Here is a 13,888-nt window from a genome sequence, read left to right on the forward strand (position 1 = left end):
GACTTTATGAGAGTAGGCGTACTAAGCAGAACAAAGGTCATCTTTAGAGTTCTTTGAGTGTTTTAACAGGCATATATACATTTTAAATGGTCGTTAAAGGGGCGATGCAACAATTTTTGTTCTTTGCGCAAATACTGCTTAAAACGGATCCCTGACGTAATGACCTATGAAACACACGTTCGTTTTTCACCCCACGCAAAGGAAGTTCCAAACAAAAACTTAAAGAAAAACGAGCACCGTTCACCCCCTCAACTTGCAGCCAGAACCAGCGGCCACGTCATCTGGAGCTGATTATATGCCGCCAATGTTAATCCTAGCCACGCGCTGGGGTTGGCAAAGCACAGGACACGCGCTGAGTTGCAGACATTGTTATGGCTCGGCTATTGTGGTCGTTGCAGCGATTGGACAGGGGCCACTACCCGAATGCATGTCGAGGCATCGATTGTCACGAGCCTAGATCGAATCCGTACGCAGTCTTCGCGTCCGCTGTGTGAGCAGCATTTTAATGTCGGCACCGCAACGCTCGATGACGCATTCCCGGGGATCGTAATGTTGCCATTGTCCTCACAGCTCCGTCATCAAATTTCGCGAAGGAGCAAAAGGCGGCTTTGGAAGGAGAGACTGAGAGAAAAGCTCCGCTTTCATCCTTTGAATTCCGCCGCGACGAAGACGCTTCCTGGTCAGTGGTGTTGCGTTCGAGTATTCTTGGGTCCCACTAATGCCAGGAAGCTTGTGTAAAGAAAGAAATATTCCTACGCAATGTCGTTGCACAGCCCCTTTAAATTGTGTCAGTCAATTGCATTTGTATTTTGTCCCCACTATTGTATTGGTTAACCTAATATTAGAAGAATTATCCTTTAAAAGGCCGATCACCGATCTTTCCCCGCTATCAAATACTGATAACAAGATATATAAGAACCCTCGCCATAATTTCTTCTAGTGTAAAAAATATAATACGCAGCTCACATTTCTATTTCATAAGTGTTTTTTGGGAGCTGCAAAAACTACAATGAGCGAAATTACAAAGTATACATACTGAATCGTTTCATGTACAGCTTACGTATGACGTGCTTTTATAGAGAAAGGTAGCTCGCAAACTGACCAATTACGCAAAAAGTATGTAAAACACTTCACAGTAAAGTAAGTAAAACATGTCACGAGTCTAAAACTGCATTGCAAATGCATGAGTTTTTTGTTGAATGCTGCGACTATGTCACTAAAATTAAGCTTAGGAGGGCCGAGGGAATGCAAAATATGACTAAAGCTATATAAACTAGTTAACTCATTTATCAGGAACACAATCCTCGAAATATCAGGCACGTGGAAGACAATGTTGAGTTGCCCTATTTTAGACTTACTAGATGTCGTGTATTTAAAACGCTAGGTTTCATGCTTGTTGAATCATAAAAATTACAGTGTGAGAAAACTATCCACAACTCATACCTTTATATTATGCCTGATCTCGATCATACAGTCAGTTAAAACAACTCCTGAAAAGAAAATGTTTTGTTTAAACGGTCTAGTTGGGCCGGCGTGTCGACAAATTAATTTCACAAGAAAACAAATTTTTTAGAGCAATACTGACGGCGCGAGACGCGATTTAATCGGTAGTCACCTCCTTTCCATTAATTTTCCCTCTCAGCGTTTCGGGCCGGTGGAGGGGAGTTGGATCGGCTGGGCCATCACGTTGAGGTGGAGAGCGTATGACCATCTCGTTGAGGTGGAAAGACCGTATGACCATCTCGTTGAGGTCGAAAAAGCGTAGGACCATTCCGTGACGTCATGAACTATGCGCGCAAAACTTAAAATAAATCTCGCGCCGTCATAATTGCACTGAATATTTTTTCCCGTAAAATTAATTTTTCGATAAGACTGTCCCAACCAGACTGCTTAAAAAAAACTTTATTTTCTTTTCATGAACCATTTAGGTTTTAAGTGTTTATTATTCGGGAGGGATAAAATTTACAGCCGTTTAGCGCTTTCTAATAATTTGTATTAATATTTTCACTTCGAGGAGATGCTCCATTCTTTCCGAAGGAGGTGCTCCATTCCAGAATTTTCAAACAGACATGGTGTCACTGTGCAACTCGATGCTAACGCACAATTATATCTTTTAAGTAAAACAATTGAATAAAACTCGTCATGGATGAAGAAAGAATAAACCATTAAAACAGGGACAACACAACCACATCTTTCAAAATTGAAAGATGTGGTTGTGTTGTCCCTGTTTTAATGGTTTATTCTTTCTTCATCCATGACTTAAACCAACACGCTCTTCTACCAAGAATAAAACTCGGTAAGCTTTTTTTTTTTTTTTTCAAGATTTTTTATTCTTGAAATGAAAGCTACTCCTGATGGTCTGCAAGCTTCGTCACATTAAGCGTTTTCAGAGCGTTTTTATAAAGATGCAGCCTATACTGCAGCTTAAGTAATGCAGAAAACAAAATTAGTATTCGTTTTGAATGTAACCCTTAATTGTGCTCTGACTAACAAAAAAGAAGTATGCTAATAAAGGAAACAAATTTGATTGAGGTCTGACCTGAGGGATGACCGTGAGTGAAGTGCGCAGCCTCCGCAGGGGTACTCTACGAATATCGATACCATCGATGCAAATGTTGCCGCTCGTGGGTTTCAGTACCCTCAGAAGAGCCAGGACTAGCGACGATTTACCGGCTCCTGTTCTTCCGACCACACCGACCTATGGGGCCAAACACCAGGGTCTTATACACGCACTACCTCCTAGTCATTAGGTGAAGTAGTTCAGCAATCGCATTTTAGCCAAATGTCGTGCCTAATAGGGAGTTATTGTTTTCCTATAACTCTCCACGCAAATCGCTTGTGTCAGGTTAAATAAAATCGTCGAATAATGTTTCCCCTAAAATAATACGTATCTCTATTAGCTAATACGGTACCTAGCGTCTATTTTGGTGACAAATCATAAAGCGCTGAGAACTTTAGTTGTGTTATAGTTTTTACATTGTAAAATAATGATACTCTTAATTCACCTCTTCCGAAAACTTTGTTTTGGTACCAACTGGAATCGTTGGAGACGCACTGATAAAATGTGACTATTAATAGTGATACAGATATTATAAACTGAATGTACTGTGCAGTTAAGGATAACACGCTGGTGTGAATATAATATAAATACATTGGGTTTTATGATAGTCACAGTGTGTGAATATTTACAATAGTTACACCTAAACTAAATCTGCCCTGATGCAGGTTAAAGACAAAATAATTTAAAATATAATAAACTTTGATTATATAATTGGAATATTCTTAGATTTCAAAAAGGCGTTTGATTCAATTAAGCACCGAATTCTACTACAAAATTTGGAGTCACTTGGAATCAGAGGCAATGCGCTGGAAATAATTCGTAGTTCATCCCGTTTTCAATATGCAACACTACGTGGTTTTAAGGCGGAGTTGGCACCCATTAGATACGGTGCTCCACAAAGCTCTCTTCTTGGGCCTTTATTATTTCTTTATATATAAACGACATTGTGACTATACCTCAATCACGCGATATTATTTTATATGCTGATGATTCGAAAGTCTTTTTTTTAAGTAGAGACCTGCTTCACCTCGAACAAGTCACCAATAACTGGCTAGAAAATTTATCTGTGTGGTTAAAATATAGTCAATTGCTTCTAAATGTTAGTAAAACAAAATATATTATCTTTAGATCAGAAAATAGACCAGTTTCCTACGACTTAAATATTTGTTTCGAAGGATCGAACGCACAAATTTTTTGGTGTCTTGTTTGAAGAAACCCTAAGTTGAACTCCCCACATTGAGAAAGTGAAAATCTGATTTTCAAGAGCAGTAGGGTCATTAAATAAACTCCGAAAGTATTTACCAAAGCGGTTAAAGTTACGACTGTACTATACACTTATTTATTCACGACTGCAATATTGTATAATAGTATGAAGCAGAACTACAAAAAAAATTAGAAAATTACTTATACTGTAAAAAAAGGCCGTTCGATTAATTGCAAACCTTCAAAAGTTTGATCACTCAGTGCCACCTTTTCGGGAGTATAAGATAATGACTGCAGAGCAAATTAGGACCCTAAAACTAGCAATCAATGTTTTAACAAGATAAAAAAAATCAATCACTATTTTTTAGCATGCATCCAAAAAAAACGGAAAAAAACGATGTAGTCATTACGTAAAAAGCAAAGCTCGTACAAATTATGGCTTCCAGCAACTTTCATATATAATTTTAGACACATTGAATACACACCCTATCACAACTCAAATGGTGCAAAACAACGGTTCCTTTCGGACATTCAAACATAACCTTCTAACTTATATTTTAAGTCTCTCATGATCTGCAGTTCGTATCCCGGGTGTTGGGTTGCATTCATTTATATTTTCTACATATGCCCATTGGCGATAGAATTTATTTCAGTGATTGTTTTGTCTTCTTCTGAGTGCTGTAAAAAGAACTTGGAGCTGGGGTACCGTCAGAAGACAAGTTTGTCTTCCCTTATCCCAGCCCCCCATACTTCTCTTCTGTCTGAAATAAAGACTACATTTACTAATTTACATTTGCACTTACTAAACATTATTTGAAACGTGGAGCGAAGAAAGGGACTGTAAAGGTTGTATTTTGCTTTAACAGTGTGATACTGAGAAACGGATTGTTGAGAAGTTAACATTAAGACATTGCATGCTTTGGTGAAGATATCACTGCCACGGTAAATGGAGGTAAAAGCTAGATTTTGACACTTCGCGCGAGACTCAGGTCCTTGTTCATATTCCCAGTCTCTGGGTCAGCTGCATCTTCTTCAAGATACTCGTGAGAAACAAATTTGGGCGACCATAAGACTCGTCCAGTCAGGTATCGCATTTTATCATTTTATCAAAATAAGTTTAAACTACGGGATTGTTATTGTAAGAAACAGCTCCAACTACAAATCGAAATTATCTGCCAAAACAACAATGTGGACCTTCAGATTCTTTGTTACAACATGCATCGATGGCTTGTGACAGTGAGCACAGCATTGTCGGCACTTTCACAATATGCTGAAGCGTACAGGAGCAAGCACTCATCAAAGCACCTTCTGCTGTGGTTGAATTACGAATGTAATCCCTTTCAAGACGTTCGTCAGGAAACCTGGTCGGTAGGATGCACAGAAGTCGTTGAATTGCACTTGACCTGCTTTGGGCCAGTTTTCATCAATATGGCTTGAAGTGCTTAATTTCAAATCCTGGGATCCGCTTTTCTCGTCGATGTCATCCTGCAATATTTTATCAACAGAATATTTATAATAAATTTCCGACGCTTAGGGTTTGCAGCAATAATTGTAGACTCACCTCACTAGGGAGTTCAGTATACTGCAAGCCACGCTCAAAACAAACCAACAACTGTGGCCCGAGAAACAGAACCATACTGAAGGAGACAATAGTTTGTGGTATCTGTGATTGAAAGAAAAGAACATTATAGTTGAATGTAATATATTTGATCAAGAATGCCTTTTTATGTACTCCCTAGTATTTTAGCAACAAAGATACGAGAAAATAAACTGTTTAAAGTGAGACTTAAAACAAAGAAAAACTTTACAAGTTTATGTTAGAATAAAAACTACACATAAACTAGTCTACTGCCTAAAACGTATGGCTTTTTGTAGCAACTAGAGGCAGGACCTGCCTCTCAACTTTATGCTCTGTCAAGAAAACTGCTGCGACAGCTCTTGATAAAAATTAACAAAAAAAATATATCATGACAGAGTGTTTAGAGGACGTAACACAATTAATCAAATCCTCTGTGCGTGATTAATATTACAATTTTTTTTATAATTTTGTTTAAGTTCGGTTTGAATCACTTTTCCCTTTGTAAAGCTTACGCCCGGAGGATAGAGTAAAGTGAAACGAACAAAGGTATAAATAACTTTATTATGTTTTTTCACTCAATGTAGTCGCATTAGTTTGATAACAAATGCTCCACAAATTTCTTGGCTTGGTGATTCCTGGGGGGCGTGGGGAAAGGGTAATATTTAGAAGCTCAAGAAAAATAGTATTAAAATACCTGTACCACTTAGTTAATTGAGCGGGACAATCTTTTGGTGTTAACATCGTTTTTGACTGTCATGTAACTCGTGATTCGCATTCTAGGAGCAACGTATTTTCACTGCCCAAGAAGCAAAATAGCAAGGTATAATATGCGGATATTCATGTTACAACATGAATATCCTTCACCTGTATACAATTTGATCGGGGAAATTGTTAGCTTCATAACAATAAGTTCGAAAGCACGGATCGCATTCAGTATGCAAATATTTTAGCCGAACCTCCAGTGCAGCAGGAACCAAATAGATTTGTGCGCCTATTTTACAATTTGTAACAATGGTTTTAGCGCTTCAATGTTCACGTACATCGACAAAGCAATCTGATGTCATGGCGAAAAGAAATGTATAACGATCGAATACTTCTTCAGACCCCTGTACCTTGCTCAAAAATACATTACTTGAACATAAAGGTTTTATTGTTGACATTGAAGTAAACAATGGAAACAGTGTTTACATTGAAGATTTGAAGAAACAAGATGGTGCATAGTACATTTATATGCAGCTAATAGGTGCATCGGAATATATAGAAAAATGTATTTTCGAAGCACGTAATTATTTCTTTCCTTTTCTATATGCAATCCGAAGCAACGAAAGTTACTTAAAACACAAATTGATGGCGATAATTATATTCATAAACGTTATAATGGGAGTGGTAGGGATTCGTGTCGTGTCGCTGTAAGGTGCCGTCTTCAGCTAAATTTATCGGGCTCAATTTCTGCTAAATGTAGCCTGTTAACATAGCTCATTTGCCATTTAATGGAAGGTTAATGTTTGTCAAAATGTAATGGTTTTATGTTTTCAGCTTTATTTAGGTCTCTAAGGTTCAAATGAATTTACCGGACAAACTTGTTTAAGCAAATTGAGCGGACTAACGTCCAGTTACGTTAAGCGGGAAACCATGATTGGTTCATTGTGCACGGTCCTTTGCGTGGCGATCAGGTTTCCGCATATCGTATATCGCAAATGTATTCTGCGTACAGAACGTTGGAGCGGTAGTTCCAAGGAGGGCTTTGGTTTTTGTAAGGGTCTTTGTTTTCACTTATCATTTCATCACCCTTTTCCATTCAGGTACTTTATACATTATTTACGTGCGACATTTTTTATGTGCAACGTAGGCTAAACTAAGGTCACTTCAGGAGAGGAATCACGTGGAGATGCTAAGTGTCAGCTACCTAGTCATTGACGGGCAGTGTGTGTGAGGGAAGTAAAGGTTATAAAACACGAAGGTGACAAGTGATGTCACGAGGGTCACCAGTGACGTCATGAGGGTCACCATTGACGTCACGAGGGCCACGAATGGCGTCATGAGGGTCGCCAGTGATGTCACGAGTATCACCAGTGACGTCACGAGGGTCATGATGACGTCACGAGGGTCACGAGTGACGTCACGAGTCAAGAATATTTACGTCGTGAGAGAAGAAAAAATGAGACATTTACAATTCTCTGTAGTGCCGAACTAGAGCGCAGCTCTTGAGGAGGAAGAGGGGAGGGAGGTATGCCCGTGGGATTTCAGGAGGGTGACTTCACTTGTGACCCTCATGAAATCACACGGGCATACGCTCCCCCCTCCTCCTCAAGAGTTGTGCTCTAAATCCACATTACAGAGAGTTTTAAACGTCTTTAATTTTTTTTATTTACGACGTAAATATTGTTAACTCGTGACGTCACGCGTGACCCTCGTGACGTCACACGTTACCCTCGTGACGTCATTTGTCACCCTCGTGACATATCATGTGACGTCACTTGTGACGTCACGCGGTTACGCTGACGCCGACGGCAACGCCAACAGCGACGCCGCTAAACCCGGAGACGGCCCTTGAGAAGCGGAGGGTATGCCCGCGTGATTTCACGAGGGTGACATCACTTGTGACCCTTGTGACGTCACACGGGAGCTCGTGACGTCACACGTGACCCTCGTGACGTCACACTTGACCCTCGTAACGTCACATGTGACCCTCCTGATGTCACTCGTGACGCTCGTGACGTCATACGTGACTTTCGTGACGTCCCTCGTTACCCTCGTGACGTCATTCGTGGTCCTTGGGAGTCACACGTGACGCTCGTTACGTCACTTGTGACTCGTGACGTCACACATGAACCTCGTGACGGCACTGGTAACAATCGTTACGTCATTCGTGGCCCTCGTGATGTCACTGGTGACCCTTGTGACATCACTCGTCACCCTCATGACGTCACACGTGACGTCACGCGGTTACGCCTACACCGACGCCACTCAGCCCGGAAACAGGTGCTTAGAGCTGCGCTCTAAAAAATACAATTGTACTAGCTTAATCCTTTAAGCAAGAACTGGGTACCGCAAAGTGTTGTGAATGAGCTGGGCACATGCTATAAGTGTGTGCGTGATGTCACGTAACGTCATGAGAACACATGATCGTGACGTCACACGAAGCCATCGCATGCCGTAACGTCCTAAATGGGTGGCCTCACGACGTCACGGGACGTCTTGGCTTCACGTAACGTCATTATGTAAAGTGCTATTTTGACGTCATAATTGACAATGTGGCGTCACAAAGTCACGGGACTACGTAACGTCACTGTGTCATTTATGACGTCATGGGACGTGGGAGTCCTTCATGGCGGTTTCTTCGTTGAAGTCTACTCATTACAAACATCGGATTGAAATATTCAGCTACATCGTGCAGGCGCTACAGAAACCACTCACCGACAGAGAGACGCTCAGCGCTAGGCCGAACTCACTGGACGACGTACCGTAGGAACGCCACAGGGTCGTCAGGATCGAGGTGAGAACGATCGTCAGGCCGAAGACATTGCCGAGCGTTCGAGTGAGTCGATAGCAGGCGCAGTACGTGGCATAGGCCTCTAAGTGGAAGTCCGTCAGCCGACAGAAGTGGCTGCAGAAGCGCTCCACCACGCCGTAGCTCCGCAGGATGCTCAGGGATTCCACAGACTCGGTCACATGTTGCAGAACCCGCGACATCCGGGAGGTCTCCACGAACCGCGCAGCATTTGCAGCTTGTAGGACGACCCACTGCGGTATGAAGCGCCGCTTTATTTGGAATACGGCTGGGCGTCGATTACAAAACTTTCGGCCCCCCTAATCGCAACCCCTTAATCATCTAGTTAATCAATTCATATGTTTCGTCGATTTCCTGGCATATTTAAAAGGAGGCAAAAATACGCTGCTTCGATTTACATTTCTTTTACTCTGTGATAAACGGCGCAATGTCTGCACATTTTAAATTAGGGATCAACTTTGATGTTTCTTTGAAAATTACAAGGAGGCATTCAGCTTATTTTTCCAGCTGTTGAAGCAGAAACATTCTTTCATGCACTCCGGCAGGGTTGAGCTTCTTTGCTCTTCACGTGCAAGCAATGTATTACATGGCTAGCATGTGACGACAGTCCGCTCTTCTTTCTGGTGGCAAGAAGTGACTCGTTAACGAAGCGGAAGTTCCTCTCTCGTGCGCCTTCTCTCTTAAGGTTGCCCCTTTTTCTGGTGGCAAGAAGCGTCTCGTTAACGCATGCGGAATCGGCCGTCTCAAGCGCCATTTTCCCCATTATGACGGGCCAAGTGACGTCGGTGCAAGCTGTAGATGGCGTCATCGCCACGTGCCACTTTTATAGAACTGAGCCCCGCGCCACTAACAATCTGAGTGTGTATGGAAGACGATAAAGTGATATGATTCTGTTCCACAAGCCGACATGACTGCTACGCGTCGTCGTGCTTGACACACGGAGTCAGTCCAAACAAGCGAAACAGTGCGTCGCTGTTTTGAAAACGTTCCTTGGGCACAAGACTTAAACTTCCGAGAAGATTTCTTGAAGGCTACAGAGGGACGAGAAATGTTACGAAGCTCAGTTTTATAAGGAAATTAGACATACCGGTTACACTTAGCGGTAGGACACTCGAACGCCTCGGTCTGATCATCCGCTTAGCAGTGGTTGGAAACAGTGACCACCTTCACGAAGCGGCTCGGCCTTATGAAGACGTCTTTCGTGGACCAGGCCAGCTTAAAGGTGTGGTATAGCACATGAAACGGAAGCCAGATTCGCATGAGGGGATCAAACCAACGAGAAGAGTTCCAGTCGCCCTTCAAGACCAAGTCAATGTCAGCTACAACGGATTGAAGCAGACGCTGTCATCATCAAGGTAACAGAATCAACATAGTTGTCAAGTTGCATGGTTGTTGCCAAAAAAAAGAAATGTCATAATATATTTGGACCCGTCACACGTCAACCAATCTCTCCTCAGATATCGACGTTGGAATACGTTGCGCCGAGCCTTAGCGAATAAAGGTACTTTCCATCACTTGATGCGGCCTCTGGGTTTTGGCAAATCAAGTTGGACGACGAGAGCTCCAGGATTTGCACGATGAGTACACCCTACGGAAGATACCGGTTTCTGTGTATTCTTTTTGGCATATCGACAGCGCTAAAAGTATTCCAGCGAGCGATGCAATGAGTGCTGAATATGGGTTCCGGGCGTCTCCTTTGTAATGGATGACATTCTTGTGTGCGACCGAACCAAGGAAGAGCACGACGAGCATTCGAGGAAAGTACTGGAGCGCTGCCAGGACCAGACTCAATAAAAAAAAGGGCCAGTTCCTGCAGAACCAAGTCCGGTACCTGGGCCATGTCATCATTAACGAAGGGCTCAGCTTGTATCCCGGACGACTTCAAGACATACAAAGAATACCGGATCCAAAAGACAGTAAGCCACCGCAAACCTTTCTTAGAATGGTTAATTTTGTGGCAGGTTGTACACCAAACATGCCGCCAGTTACCGCTTCATTCGGAGTGTTACTTAAAAAGGAGGCCGCCTATGTTTGGACAGAACGACTACAGCTATTTTTTAAAACACAGCGAGAATCGCTCACAAAAGCTCCCATGCTAGCCTATTAAAAAAAAGACGGTGGTTCTTTTAGTAGACGCCAGTCAGACAGGTGTAGGAGTGGTGATTCTGCAAAACGGACAGCCAGTAGCATATTCGTCTCACTCGCTCACCGAGACCCAACAGTGATACGTGCAGATCAAAAACGACATGCTTGCTATCGCGCATGGGTGCACAAAATTCCGAGATTATATCTTCGGGCAGCCAGAAGTAATCGTCGAGTCAGATCACGGACTTCTAGAGTTTATTTTCAAAAACCTAGTTTGTCAGTGTCCTCTTCGCTTGCAATGAATGCAGTTTAACCTACAGAAGTACTCGATAAACATCACGTACAAGTCAGGAAAGGAACTTTTCCTTGCCGTTGCCTTTTCCCGGTTTCCAAGCAAAGCACAACTTTTGGAAGAATCTGAACATCTTGACGTGAATGTTATCGACTATGTGCCTGTTTCTGATCAGCGGCTAGCGAACATTGCACAAGGAAACTGACATAGTTCCGGCGATGGCATAACTCCGGCAGTTCGCACGCGACTCCTGGCTAGAAGAAAAAAGTTATATTCCTCAGGACGTTCCCTGCTACTGGGACTACCGATACGAACCACATCTGCAGGACGGACTCGTTTTCTGAAGAAACAGTCGAACATCCCAGCGGGGAAACGACGGGACGCATTGAGTCACCAGCATGCCGCACATGGAGGCGTCGAGAAAATGAAGGCAAGAACCAGAAGCGTGGTGTACTGGCCAGGCATCAATAGCGACATTGAAGAATTGGCGAAGACCTCTAGCACCTGCCAAAAGTTGAATTCGAGAAATGCGAAACTCCCTATGCTTAACCACGATATTCCCAATCTTCCGTGGCAAGTAGTTGAAACTGACATTTTTGACAGCGTTCAAGATTTTATAGTTGTTTATTTATATTCGTTCTTTTTTTAAGTCAAGGTGCTTCGACAGACAACGGCAACTGCGGTCATCACACCCTGCCTGGAAGTGTTTGCCACGCACGGGTTGCCAGTGAAATTATACAGCGATAACATAATTTTGTTGTCTCATTTCAATGGGGAACACCAATGAGAAGGACAAAGGTGCACGGCAATGTAGACAATTTAGTTATCTGGGGAATTGTGATGCCAGTTATCTACAGGGTGAAACAAGGAGACGCCAGGCTCTTTAAATCGACCGGAAAGTTCGGTTTCTTAACACATCGCGCTACGACTTTGTGCAGCGTTGCCCACAAATGGTGCTTTTCTTTTTTTTTTTTTTTTTTTTTTGTGAAATTTGCAAAGAGCAAACTTACCTGAGGAAAAAGTAAAGAAAAAAAAGGCTTAGCTCCTATGGAAACGCTGCGACGCCACCGGTCTGCAAACAGCACGGCGCCGTTTCGCACGGGAGACAAGAGATGGCACAAGCGGTCGCGACGCCAACTGCCCGTCAACGAACGAGCAGACGACGCCGACAGCCGGCGTAATTAGCAGACAAGGAACTGCAGTTCCTTGTTGTTACCGCGCCTGTTTTGTTTCTGCGGCTGTCGCCGCCTGCGGAACGCGCGCCGCTTTTGAGTCGAAACGATTGTCTGCTTGGCTCTCGGCGCCGTATGCTCGTTCGTTGGCGGCGATCGTTGCGCCATCTCTTGTGCCCCGTGCGAAACGGCGCCGTGTTGTTTGAAGACCGGTGCCGTCACTGCGTTTCCATAAGAGCTAAGCCTTTTTCTTTCTTTACTTTTTCCTCAGGTAAGTTCGCTCTTTGCAAATTTAAAAAAAAAAGAAATGCACCATCTGTGGGCAACGCTGCACAAAGTCGTAGCGCGATAGGTTAAGAAACCGAACTTTCCGGTCGACTTAAAGAGCATGGCGTCTCCTTGTTTTACCCTCCCTGTATAAGCAAAACAAGCAGGCGACGGCACTCCGTCGAAAGCGGTCGACACCACTCCGTCGAAAGCAGATGACGCCATCTTACACTTGCTGCACCTATTGGGAGATTGCAAAACAAGCGCAACCCTTGATTAATTCAGTTGTGTGCTTCGATATCCGCCCTTGACCATGTCAAGGATGTTCTCATTTATCACCGAAAATTAGCTACAGCTTGAAATTTCACAAGAATAAATGCCCCACTGAAGATACTTTTGATTAAAAGTTTATATATTTATGTGCAAGCATCGAACCTTTAGCCAAATGTTAGAGCGAACTTCAGTATTGATAACATCCAATATATATTCGAATCATTTTGATTCAGCAAAGAACAAAGTTCTTCGTCTTCAAAATGTTTGGTTTGGGTTCAGTTGAGAAAGCAATTATTTCACTAAATTAAGACCAGGAATGTAGACTTTTACCTTAAACTGTGTTTATGAGTTAAAAATATGCGCACGCTTAATTTGCAGTCATAACATACCATTCCGATAACAAGGGCGATCAGCGCTGTGCTTCCAACAATCATGATTCCAGGCGCCTGACACCCGGCCACAGTAAGCCTGGCAACCGTCAATAGCGTGGCCTGGATGAACTGCTTTCCGAACAGGTACAGTTTAATATCCACAGCATCCAGATCCACAGAAAATCGGTTGAGTATCCTTCCGCGGGAGTTTGCGTCGAAGAAGGGGACAGGGCTGGAGAGGACATGGCTCAACATACTGTCGTGGAGGGACTTGGAGAGTTTCTTAACACCGACGGCCAGCAAAATTCCTCCCATGCTCCGAAAAATTACTGAAACATCAAAAAAGAAGCGTTGTATTCGTATAGCTTCTGAAAACTTGACTTTTACATACTGGTGAGCTGTGAGTTCTAGAATGTTCATTGTGTAATAAAAAAAAAAGCAATCCAAAGTTCAAGTTTTAGTTTCGAATTATAAATGCTGTCGTTTGGCGTTTCAAACGTGCCTGATTGTGAACCATGGCTCAAGTCTAAAATTGACACAACGTTCAAAGATCCTATCTTTTAAATTGCTTTGAA

At 42.8% G+C, this 13,888-nt stretch overlaps 1 protein-coding gene across 1 annotated transcript in view; it reads right to left on the reverse strand.

Annotated features, from left to right (window-relative positions):
- LOC121047289 (ATP-binding cassette sub-family C member 2-like) overlaps nt 1-13,888 on the reverse strand; it is a 40,118-nt gene that overhangs the window by 19,532 nt on the left and 6,698 nt on the right. The window contains exons 2-4 of the mRNA XM_040502412.1: nt 5,325-5,426; nt 5,069-5,248; nt 2,540-2,698 (exon numbers count right to left, since the gene is read on the reverse strand). Of these exons, the coding sequence (XP_040358346.1) occupies nt 2,540-2,698; nt 5,069-5,248; nt 5,325-5,426 (441 nt within the window). The remainder of the gene's footprint in view (nt 1-2,539; nt 2,699-5,068; nt 5,249-5,324; nt 5,427-13,888) is intronic.

This window comes from Ixodes scapularis, unplaced genomic scaffold (assembly GCF_016920785.2).
Source record: "Ixodes scapularis isolate PalLabHiFi unplaced genomic scaffold, ASM1692078v2 PGA_scaffold10__122_contigs__length_95168666, whole genome shotgun sequence".
Lineage (NCBI taxonomy): Eukaryota > Metazoa > Arthropoda > Arachnida > Ixodida > Ixodidae > Ixodes > Ixodes scapularis.